Raw genomic sequence first — 12,448 nt, 5'->3', positions numbered from 1 at the left:
TCTGATTTTACCCTCAAAACGTAGCCATCGCTGTCCTCTTTCATCCAATGTGTTTACTATTGTCCTAGGTGTTATGGTTCTTTCATAAATGTCACCAAAGCACAGACTCCTCCCTCCAAGTCCTCCATAGACTCCAATGTTAAAATGGCTCAGAAAGTTCCTTTGAAAATCAGAAGAGCAGGCTGTCTTTACACTGTCACCACGTCCATATAATAAACTCCACAGGCATGAAAACTGAGAATTAGGTAGACTAGACATTGCTGTCGCTCACGGTGAAAGAATTTTGTCAATACTACATCTACTTTTCATTTGGGAAGGATTTGTTTGGGGCTGACTTTTCTGTTCATTTTAAGCAGCAAAAGTGAGGTGCATGTCTGTGTGCGTGTGTATGGAGCCCCTGGCTCAGTCACTATAGCAACCAGGCTCATACCTGCCTGCCTAACGAGCTCTCTCTCACTCTGCCAAGATTCATCTTGAACACTTCTCTTTCAACTGCTGCTGTGTCCACAGTGTTTGCTCTACAGCCATCATTTTACCCTCAAAACGAAGCCATCGTTCTTCTCTTTCCAACAGCGTGTCTTTCAAAGCTCAGAAATGTAAACCTTTTAAACTGTGTGGATCCAAGTGGAGGGATCATATTTTAGTCATTCAGTGATTCAAAGAATATGAACTTTTAATATTCATTCAGATGTTTTCTGACTCTAAATTTTCTTTTCTCATTACTCAGGTTTTTCTAATTTACATTTAAAACATTTTCAGCTATTTTCCAACTTCTTCTCTGTGCTTGTCAGCTTTTAGCAGTTCAGCACTTTTGTTTTCAGGTTCAAATTTCTGTATTTTTCATCTCATTCAAAATTTTTAACTAAAAATTCAGCAATTAATACATTTCAGTGCATACATTGAGATTCAAGCATTCACACTGCAGTTTCTTCAGAAAATGCACTTTCTAGTTCTATTTTATTATAGATTCCGTACGTTTTTTGTACTCTATCTCCTTCAAAACCGTTCAACTTAGAAAAACCATTCAAACACCGTTAGATTCCTCTTCTTTTGGACACGACTGCTTCTATTTTTCTCATTCATAACATTTATATTTTTAAAATTATTCAACTTTTTTCAACAAAAATTTCCCATGTATTTCAATGGGGAGACCCTTCAAATCCTCATTCAACTTACTCATTTTCAAACTGTATCTACTTCAACATACGTTGACATAGAGCTACCATTCAAACTTTAAAACGAAGACAAGACATTCAACTATTCAACTTGTATTTATCTTTTCAATATCTGTTATACTTTTTCTTCAGTTCCAGTTTAAGTTTCATGATGTTTTTTCAGCCGTTTCAGCGTTTATAATGGGTGTGTATGGGACGGAATGTTGGGGCTAGAGTGAGACAGCTCAACTGCTAGAGTGAGAGGAGCGAAAAAATTAATCTTAAAATATTTTTTAAAACTGCTGCTGTGTCCGCAGCGTTTGCTCTACAGGTATGATTTTACCCTCAAAACGTAGCCATCGCTGTCCTCTTTCATCCAATGTGTTTACTATTGTGCTAGGTGTTATGGTTCTTTCATAAATGTCACCAAAGCACAGACTCCTCCCTCCAACTCCTCCATAGACTCCAATGTTAAAGTGGCTCAGAAAGTTCCTTTGAAAATCAGAAGAGCATGGTGTCTTTACACTGTCACCACGTCCATATAATAAACTCCACAGGCATGAAAACTGAGAATTAGGTAGACTGGACATTGCTGTCGCTCACGGTGAAAGAATTTTGTCAATAGGACCTGTACTTTTCATTTGGGAGCAATTTGTTTCGGCCTGACTTTTCTGTTCATTTTAAGCAGCAAAAGTGAGGTGCATGTCTGCGTGTGTATGGGGCCATTGGGTGCAGTCACTATAGCAACCAGGCTCACACCTGCCTGCCTAACGAGCTCTGTCCCTCACTCTGCCAAGATTCATCTTAAACACTTCTCTTTCAACTGCTGCTGTGTCCACAGTGTTTGCCCTACAGCCATCATTTTACCCTCAAAACGTCGCCATCGATGTTCTCTTTCCAACAGCATGTCTTTCAAAGCTCAGAAATATAAACTTTTTAAACTGTGTGGATCCAAGTGGAGGGATCACATTTCAGTCATTCAGTGATTCAAAGAATATGAACTTTTAATATTCATTCAGATGTTTTCTGACTCTAAATAGTCTTTTCTCATTTTTTAGGTTTTTCTAATTTACATTTAAAACATTTTCAGCTGTTTTCTAACTACTTCTCTGTGGATGTCAGCTTTTAGCAGTTCAGCTTTTTTGTTTTCAGGTGCAAATTTCTGTATTTTTCATCTCATTCAACATTTTTAACTTAAAATTCAGCAATTAATTCATTTCAGCGCATATATTCAGATTCAAGCATTCACACTGCAGTTTCTTCAGAAAATGCACTTTCTAGTCTAATAACACTCTTTCCTGGTTTTCTTTGGTTTGGTTACTTTGAAATTTAGCCAGTTTAGCACCTTTAGCACAATCTCAGAGATAAGGCAAATTGCACAGTATGTAACATATTTAATCTATCATAAATTGGCATTCATTTGCATTAGCAGGATTTATGCTAAGGTTCCATTAGTTATGCTATTGTTATGCTAAGGTTAGCACTAAAAAAAGCTAGCATGAAGCCTGCTTATGCAATGTGTCTGGCATTACCAATAAACTAAACTGATGTGTTTACAAGCCAGGTGTTTATTTTAAGTATCTGTGCAATCAACTAGCTGTTTTCATGAATTCCACTACAATTCTGAAGAGTGACTTGTTCAGGCAGTCTGTACAAATCACTCTTTAACTGATTGCCAGCCCCTACCACATTCTCATACCAGTGCTCCTTTCTAGGTTTATGTACATAAATGATCATTAAACTCATGTTGAGGACCTTGGGTCAGTAACTTCTGGTTCTACATCACTTGATTTTGAAGATTATGTATGTTACACTGCTTGTTTACTCACTTCTTAGTAGCCAGGACCATAGAGTAGCCATACAGACTGTGGACATCATAGTGGTCGCCCCAGGTTTGCTTGGCATCCATACACAGAGTTTTACTGTACATGAGGTCATCCAAAATTTCTGGGGGAGAGAACAGATAAGATGAAAGTTATAAGAAGCAAAGAGAGAATACAAGATGCAGAGAAAGAAAGAGAGAAAGAATGAGATAGGGATTGATGTACTGTATACTTTAATAGGAAGTGGAAGGAGGGCAATAAAATCATCAGGGGAACCTGCTTTTCATAGTTATGATCTTCCTGTCTGGGAAACAGTCAGAATAAAAGACATGGCAGAAGATTCATTTTCAGAATTCTTCACAGGGGATGCACTATGCCTGATGAACTTACTATGTTTGCTATTGTTGGACGTTCAGCTGCACTTCTATGATATATCCTATTTCATAAAATATGTAGCATTATCACGGCTGACCAGAACATAGAAAACAAAGTCTCTTACTTGGAATGTAGGGAGGGTAGTTGAGTTTGTTAACATCACAGCCCTTTGCTGATCCTTGCTTGAAATTAGCAACCTCATTCATGTCCTGCAAATGCATATGAGAAGATTTCCTTGTAAATAAAGACAAGAAATTAAAGAGTAAAATTTATTCGGTGCTTCTTTATTGGTGCCGATGTCCAGCCCACAATTTGACTAGCAGCCCCTGTGTGCATAATACCTTCATTTTATGCATTTACAACTGACTTACAATCCAAAGTGCGTCATGTTTGACCTCCTTGGAGAACCGCTCGTACTCATCCACCCACCAATCGATGCAGTTGGGGTTGGTGTAGTCTGGAAATACAGTCTCCCCTGGCCACACCTTGGAGGGAGAGAATGTGAGATGATGTTTACCAAAAAACCCTAAAACTTTGAGGCATAACTCATATTCTAGTGCTTTGTTTATACACCTGACCTTCCAGGTTTGGGAGAAACCTTTAACAGCTTTTTTAACACGAGTTTAATAAAGCAAGAGATTAGTTTACACAATAACATATATGCAGACAACATGAGATGGCATGAACAGCCAAAATTATGAGGTCTGAGTGACAAATCTATCTGCACCTACTCTTTCTCTGCACCTGTCTTTGTCTACATTTATAACCTTTTCCTTAAATCCGCCACGCTCCCCGCTGCTCTGTTTATGCTCATCTTTTTTAACTGAGCAGAAATGTTCACCCGTTTGAGTGAGGTCCTGCTGTGATGTTACGAACGCACGCCAACATTGTTATGCCACCAGGAAAGGCTTTTATCTTGTTCTTTCCAAGCAATTATTGCCCGTTGTAAAAGCAGAATAAATACCAGGTCTGTTTATGTATCTCCCTCATTACAAAGGCAGCAACAGCAGAGGTCCCGCAGCGGACACCTTTGTTTTTATAGCCGAAAGACAACAACATATGTAAATAAAGCACAAACCACACATATGTGTGCACTCATAAACCACAAAGTAACACAAATACATTTGATCCAGACAAGCGGATGCAGGTGAATGAACACATGGTGTATATGGCATGTATTTTTCTACTAAATTTGTGACTTTGTGTCACAATAACAACAATATCATATGATGGTACTGTAATAATCTAGTTGTACTGGTCTTCCAGGTAAAAACAAAAAAAAGAAAACAAACAGGACATAATAGTATATAGTAACCATATATAGTAACATATAGTAAATATATAGTAAAAAAAAAGATTAAGTACATAAAAGGAGTGGTACCTTTGGTATTTGATATCATTAACAGAGTAAGTAGCAGCCAGGTGCTGCTAATCAAATACGCTTGATGCATCAGAATATCAGGCTTGTACACTAATGTAGCTCACCTCTCCTATCAGAGGAGTCTTCCCATCTGATTCAGTGACCCAAGCATTCTTCGCAGTCCCACGGTCATAAGACTCATATGGAGCATCTCCAACCCTCTTGCTGGTGGCTATTGCAGGATCCTGGGGACAAATGATACAGTCATAAGAATATATGCTCAAATCAAATCAATAAATTCATAAAAATTACACGACTGCCGTCATTTTCATTTCTTCTTTGGTGTTGCTGATGTAGCAAATGTTACTGTATGCTAGAAGTGATGATTTAAACACTTTGATGTCTGTTTATGATTTGAAGCTCTGTATGATTTCTTATTATTTTTATAGGTTACATAAATACACCCAATATGCCCACAAAGTACTTCTTACCAGGATAAGGATGTATTTCTGCCCCCTCTCATGGAGATAGTCAGCAAACCGAGGAAGTTCAGTGTAGTTAAGCTTGTCATAGGTGAAGTCTTTTTTATTCTCCATATAGTCTATGTCTGTGTATTGGACATCCTGCATGAGAGGGAAAAAACACTGCATTCATATGCTATGTACATGCAATTTTCAATTCTCAAATGAGAGTTTGATGTATAAAAGGAATTTTAAAACTCAAACAGACTGAATCTTACATATGGGAGGCCCACGGCACGGTTTCTCTCCACTGTTTCCTTGACTATGTCGAGGTTGGTGTAGTTCCACCGAGAAAGCTGGAATCCCAGTGACCAGTAGGGAGGCATGACGGGCCTGCCAGTGAGCTGAAAAGCATAATTGGACGTATTTTTAATGTAATTAGTGAGCCACACAACAGTATTAACAAGAAACCTCGCCCCACATGTTTTGCATTTAGAAAAATCACCTCAAGGAACTCCTGCACCACTTGTTCCGGTGTGTCACCAAAGACAATGTAGAAGTCAAGAAGCCCTCCAATTGTCCTGTAGGTCACAGCTGGGGCAGGCTGCAGTGTCACATCTGGAAACAAACAGAAAAAAGTAGTTTAATCATAGCAATATAAGTTTATGTTGTGATTTAAAAATAAATCACATAGATTTCCCACGTGTGGGACTATTAAAGGTTATTTTAACTTATTTCTTTTTTTTTTTTTTGAAAAAGCGTCACCTTTTCAGAATATGTATGTGTGGGTTGGGGTTTTTTTACACTTTCTGTTGGTTTTTAATCAACTGCTAGTGTGTGTTCTTGCATTTGTGTGAATGTGTCTTTACCCATGGCATTGCTGTTCAAGAGAAAGACCCCGAATGACTTTCCACTCTCATCTTCCAGACAGAGGAAGAAGGGATAGTGTCCATAGAGGTTGTTTGTTCCCTGCAGAGAAGCCACAGTGGGACAAATGAGTATACAACAGAGGCATGTGGGACACTTACTGAAACTGAAGGGGTGACTACACAGAATAATAAGCTTACAAGGCATTCAATTATAGGCCCTATGAGAAGGCAAACAGACTTGTAAGAAGCACATGCAACATGTGCATGCTGTCCTCACCCCATTAGGGAAAGAGTCTCTGCTGAAAATTGGCCAGGTTTTCCAGTTGGTGTCATGGCGATACTGCCTGTGGACGTGCTCCCCGAGGCCGTAAATATTATGAGATGGAAGTCTGGCAGACAGCTGTATGTACTGATCTTCAAACACCAGTGGAGCGATTGTGGTGTCGAACCTGAATGTAATGAGGAAACAAAGGACTAAATGATCACTGGGTAGTGTAAAGACTGATGCATTGGGATATGGGGAAAGGGAGAGCAGGTAAGAGTGACACAAAGAACACTAAAAAATATGTATTCATGCCCAAAATGCTGACTTTAAGTAATTATGTTGTTTTGTTACATAAGTGCAATATAAAATGCTTTACACCAAAGATATTTTCCTTAATGATTAACTTAAAGATTAATGATTACTCAGAGTTATGACTTCATGTTTAAGTGAACTAAGTAAGGGAATGAGAGTGAAATGGAACTAGAAGTAAACATAAGTACTCTGGGAGATGAGTTTTTAGAACAAATTAAACAAAAAGAAGGAAAAACAGACAGAGACAGGCCAGCCCCTTAACCTCTAATAAGCCGTCTGGGTAGCATTTCTCTAGTCTTCAAAAGAAGACACCGATTGTTAAAAGAGCCAGACTGCTGACACTTCCACTTCCATTTTCTGTTTATCTGAGAAGTACTTGATCACTGCGGAGTCAGCAGCATGACCTGTACCACCATTAACAAATAACAAATTTCCCACGTGTGGGACTAATAAAGGTTATCTTATCTTATCTTATTAAAGTAATCACTTCTTGCATGGGAATCATTGTTAATCTATTAGTACATTTCTGTCCTCTGTTGTGTAAAATGACAGAATTCGGATAAGTTATAATCTCAACATGCTTTAACAAAGGAATATCCTCATCTATCTTTATTTGTGCAGCCATATGTATATACATCCAACCATCACAACAAGTACACAGGGCACCTACGCAGAGCGATTACTTACACAACTTTCTGGTTCTCCTTCCTACGCACAGTAAGGCCAAAGGGTTTCTGTGTGACCTGCAGTGTGCTGCTGATGGGAATGGATGGGTTACTGGGAAGGCTGCTGATGTGTTCATGGGGGACCTCGAATCGGTTACTGTTGGGATCGTAGATCTGAGGGACAGGAAAGGAGTCAGGCCTCATCTTATGGCTACGGTAACAATTTCTCATGTATATTGCTATTTTTGTATTAAACATCCTTTGATTAATCCAAATCCTTTGACCATTAAATATATCCGTAAGTTGCAGATTTGGATACGGTGTCAGTGTTCACCTTAAATCGGAGACGATTGTTTGTCTGCATTTCTGCCTCAAGCGCCAGTTGTTTTATCTCCCCACCGAATAAAGACGGAGAGTCCATTCTTAGCAGGTTTGCTTTCAGAACTGCAAAATTAAACAGATGACAATAACAAGGTAAGAAGGTTAATATATCATCCACATAATATCCACAATGACATAATATATAATACAATAAATACATTCGGTGATCATTTGAGACAACTAGCAGCAGTTCAATTTGATTCAGTTACATTTATATGCTTCCATTTAAACAGTCGTCTCAGTGTCCCAGTGCACTTTACATTGTAGCATTAGAGACAAAAACCTAACGATCCAATGATTCACTATAAGCAAATGTTCATCAGTCTCATTCCTCAGCTGCAGCACCACATTAAAATCTTTAGGTGAATTAATATGGGAATCTGTTCAAACTATATGCGTTAGTCATTTAGTCATAAAAGGGTACAGAGCTTATCAAGTACGTAGTCAGAAAATAGAAAAACCTGTCAATAATGCCACATTTATATAAAAAAAAAGTGAAAAATGAAAAGAAAAATTAAGTGGAAAAGATAGATAAGTTGAAAGAGTAAGAGGCAGTTAACTAGAAGGCCACTTAGTTTTCCTCTGTTAGTGAGCACATGAGTGCAGGATAAAAAGAGGGGAAAGCGTTTTACCGTAAGGACTTGATGAGTCCTGTGATTCCACCGTGTATCCATGGTTGGTTGGGAAGAAACACCAGGGAACGTTACTCTCATCCCGTGGGCTCCAACAGCATCCACGCGCCTCACATTTCGCCTGTTCAGTGTATTGATGTTGTCATTATCATTATCCACATTAGTGTCACTAATGCTACGACTATTTTTTCTACTGCTTTTTGTCACCACTGCAAATGTTTAAATAGACATTATAAGCAATGCAAGCAAAAAAAAAAAAAACAGCATTAGTATTTACCCACTAATTATAATGGGGTTTTTTTCATGTGTAGGCTCTTTGAGGGGGGAAAACCCATACACATTACTTTGTACCCTAGGAACCGATGGTGGCTCATACCTGGGAAGCTCCAGGATCAGGGAAGCAGTCTACTCTCTCGCCCAGAGGAATGTTGGGACAAGTAGCGACAAATGCTTTAGTTCCTCCTGGCAAAAAAATGATAAAATATCTCCTTAAAGTCAAGCAATGAAATCAACATTTTAAAGTGTAAATGCTGCAATTTTGCCAGTATAAATTAATATGGGAGCACTGATATGAGCATTGGGAACTATAATCATGATCAAAGATGCAAAGACATAAGTAATTTAATATTTTAAGGGTAAAGAAGAAACAAAAAGTGAGATATATAAGAAAACAATAAAAAAAGAAAAAGAAGGCACAAAAAAATACTAAAATGCTGAAATCAGAGTAAGAGTAATTTTTTATATGTGCAAACAGAACTACCTACACTAGAAGACACATCACAGAGATTTAAAAAATATGCACTTGTGGTATATAGATATTAATCCTATGGGCATATTGTCTGCCTGCAGTCAGGATGAAGGACCTGATTCAAAGGAGGTATCATTTAAAGTTACGTGACATGCCTCGGTGGTCCACCTACCCTCTTTGACAGCAGATACTGTGGTGGCAGACAGAATTAAAAAGGTGACTGCAGTTGCGGTCATCGGCATGAACAGATCCATTAGGGTCACCCCTAAGCCAGAAAAGCGTCTTCTCCCCATCTAACACACACACAAAAATGAACATGAACAAAACACTATAAAGGCCAATAATCATTAAAACCCAAGTTTAACATTTTACATTTTCATTGCATCAACCTTGAAGTTTCTGCAAGGGCAAAACTGAGACAGAAATTTAATTCAGAAAAATCCTATAGTAAAGAAAGAATGAGAGACTACAATAAACCTAAAGTTGGAAATTGAAGACAGTGTTCAACAGGTTTGGCCTAATCTTTGCAGATGCACCCATCAGGCTTCATCAGGCTTCATGCGAGTGTATTCTCCTCCATACTGTAAGGTATAATTAGTAGTATTTTGAGCTGAGCAGCTAAACAGCATGCCTCTGTGGTCTTACCTTGGTTCTCTCCGCAGGTTGGGGCCAAGTGCTCAAAGTAGGAGCACCCTTATAAACCAGAGGGTGAGGGAGTGTTGTGCATTGTCACAGAGACTCAACCCCCTTTACTTTTGTGTGTGTGTGTGTGTGTGTGTGTGTGTGTGTGTGTGTGTGTGTGTGTGTGTGTACGTGCATTTCATGCAGGCCCAAAAGCCATAAAAAGCCAGATAACCATCTATCATTCGATAGAAGTAGTCTAACCTAAAATCTGCTTAGCGGGCTAATAAAATTATCCCATTATCATGCACACTGTGTATGCACATGGTTGTGGTTAGAATTTAACTAAAGATTATTGTGCATATTCAATGCATTATGTAAGCCGGTAAGCCATGACTAAGCAAAAGACATAGTACCACTTTTCTATAATTAGCAAATGAGCATAGACTCTCACGCACTCAGTTGGTAAGTTGAATAGTTACACCAGAAATTTTGGAATATAGAACATACAAACCCCATTGCAAAAAAGAGTTGGGACACTGTAAAATGTAAAAAAAACAAAAACAAAAACAAAAAAAACACACAACCCACTGCACATAGAAAAAAATGTTCAATGTGAGCACACGTACCATTTTAAGAAAAATATTAGCTGATTTTGAATTTCAATAACATCCCAACTTTTGAGATGTTGGGATGTCATTTTATCAGTTTATCAGTGTGCAGCACCCCCTGCAATATACTTTTAAGTATTTTATTATTACTATTAATATGTTATGTTTGCATTTAGTCAGCACTTGCTGTTTTAAAGCACTTCATAAAGTCCTTAAAAATATGAGGAAACTAGACAAGTGACAAAAAACACAAATAATTTAAAAACAAACAAACAATTACACTCATAAAGAAATGTGTGTAACAGACTTGCAGTAGGACATTTACATTTTAGCAATAGTAATATAGCAATCTTTTTGTTACATAATATGTTGAAGAGTTGAAATCTAATTTCAAATGGCAAATATTGTACCATGGAAAAATCCAGTCGCTAAAAAGTGGAAAAAACTTAAGCCTCCATGGAATGTTCATTGGTCAATTATTTATAGCCTTGGCATTTGTTAGTAATCACATGCTGCAATAAAGACATAATCAGAGAACTGATGCAATCTGAAATATTATTTCAGAAATGTCCTGGGTCATTATTCTTAGACCCCAGAAAAACTGACCTTTTTATTGAGCCATATGATAAAACACTGCTGTGCAATGATGTGCTTTAACTTTGCAATATAAAGTTTGTCAAATTACTACTGAGGGTTATCTTACAATTTACATTCAGTATAAAAAAATTTAGCATGGGTTTGAACTGTCACCTGAGAAAGCATCATGCCAAAAACAAAAGAAACCAGTTTACATTTAGAAAAAGAATTGTTGATACTCACTTTTAACATCTTATTTGGAGAAAGATTATGTACAAGGTTATTATAGTTAACTAAAACTAAACTAGAAATGTAAAAAAAAGAAAAAGAAAAAAAAAGGTAAAATTTGTTGAATTACATAAAAAAAGACACCTTTGAAAAACAGAAGTACGGTAACTAAAATTATTTTGTGAACTTGGAAAACTAACTTAGATAAAATAAAAACACAGAGGATATATCTGTAGTTTTATTATTTAATAGTTTGTTAAATAATAATGTTATTACAATTGGCCTGATGAAGCTTTGATGGACGTGTTTATTGAGACTCTACAACGATGTGAATCAACTGCTTTCAAGAAATTGTGTTTTGATTGTAATGCCTCTACTAAATGTCCCAATTATTGCCTCTAATATATGCCCTCCATACAATAATAAAAGATATTTAAAAAATAATCATTAAAAAGACTAAAACTAACAATGAAACTAATAAAACCTGGGTCTGGCTCGTCACTTTGTCTCTTTCAAAAATGACAACAATCCAAAACACATGTCGCTATTAGTGAAGAACATTATTGACTGACTGGCACAAAGCCTTAACTTGAATCCCATTCAACGGAACTGAAGACTAAAATCTAAATCACACGGATCAAATCTGGAGGAGGTTGAGCAATTGCTCAGGAGACGTGTGTGAGACTTGTTGAAAACTACAACAAATGACTGTTCGCTGTTATCAAGCAAAAAGGATATACAACTGACACTTAGAAACAGGGAAGCCCACGATGTTGACCCTAAAATAATGTGTTTTTTGTGAAATATATTCTTTCTATGTGCAAAGTTAATTAATGCAAGCATTCCAAATGAAAGAGGATGTTTGGAAAAGCTGTGGTAAAAACAAACAAACAAAAAAAACTAAAGAAAATTTGCTCTTTTTAGCAGCACTTGGGAAATTATTACAGAAGTAATAATAGAATTATATACAAAACACCCAGCACGCCCCTGCGGGCGGTTTATCCTTCAAGCTCGGGTCCTCTACCAGAGGCCTGGGAGCTTGAGGGTCCTGCGCAGTATCTTAGCTGTTCCCAGGACTGCGCTCTTCTGGACAGAGATCTCCGATGTTGTTCCCGGGATCTGCTGGAGCCACTTGCCTAGCTTGGGAGTCACCGCACCTAGTGCTCCGATTACCACGGGGACCACCGTTACCTTCACCCTCCACATCCTCTCGAGCTCTTCTCTGAGCCCTTGGTATTTCTCCAGCTTCTCGTGTTACTTCTTTCTGATGTTGCTGTCATTCGGAACCGCTACATCGATCACTACGGCCGTCTTCTCCTGTTTGTCTACCACCACTATGTCCGGTTGGTTAGCCACCACCATTTTGT

The 12,448-nt window shown here is 37.8% G+C and overlaps 1 protein-coding gene across 2 annotated transcripts in view; it reads right to left on the bottom strand.

Moving 5' to 3' along the window:
• Positions 1-12,448, bottom strand: part of LOC100694894 (maltase-glucoamylase, intestinal) — a 69,701-nt gene that overhangs the window by 52,494 nt on the left and 4,759 nt on the right. Inside the window, exons 1-15 of one of the 2 annotated variants that reach the window (XM_005459498.4) lie at positions 9,691-9,776; positions 9,218-9,338; positions 8,674-8,759; positions 8,298-8,418; positions 7,619-7,728; positions 7,307-7,458; positions 6,320-6,491; positions 6,043-6,142; positions 5,679-5,791; positions 5,452-5,577; positions 5,204-5,335; positions 4,838-4,957; positions 3,724-3,837; positions 3,477-3,561; positions 2,984-3,101 (exon numbers count right to left, since the gene is read on the bottom strand). In XM_005459498.4, coding sequence (XP_005459555.2) covers positions 2,984-3,101; positions 3,477-3,561; positions 3,724-3,837; positions 4,838-4,957; positions 5,204-5,335; positions 5,452-5,577; positions 5,679-5,791; positions 6,043-6,142; positions 6,320-6,491; positions 7,307-7,458; positions 7,619-7,728; positions 8,298-8,418; positions 8,674-8,759; positions 9,218-9,338 — 1,670 coding nt within the window. In that variant the 5' untranslated portion in view covers positions 9,691-9,776. Of the gene's footprint in view, positions 1-2,983; positions 3,102-3,476; positions 3,562-3,723; positions 3,838-4,837; positions 4,958-5,203; positions 5,336-5,451; positions 5,578-5,678; positions 5,792-6,042; positions 6,143-6,319; positions 6,492-7,306; positions 7,459-7,618; positions 7,729-8,297; positions 8,419-8,673; positions 8,760-9,217; positions 9,339-9,690; positions 9,777-12,448 lie in introns of those variants that run through there. The other variant, XM_019361017.2, reaches the window with a different exon arrangement.

Source organism: Oreochromis niloticus, linkage group LG7, assembly GCF_001858045.2.
Source record: "Oreochromis niloticus isolate F11D_XX linkage group LG7, O_niloticus_UMD_NMBU, whole genome shotgun sequence".
Taxonomy (NCBI): Eukaryota; Metazoa; Chordata; class Actinopteri; order Cichliformes; family Cichlidae; genus Oreochromis; species Oreochromis niloticus.
Note: the sequence above shows the minus strand (reverse complement) of the source record. Positions and strands in the feature narration are given on the sequence as shown.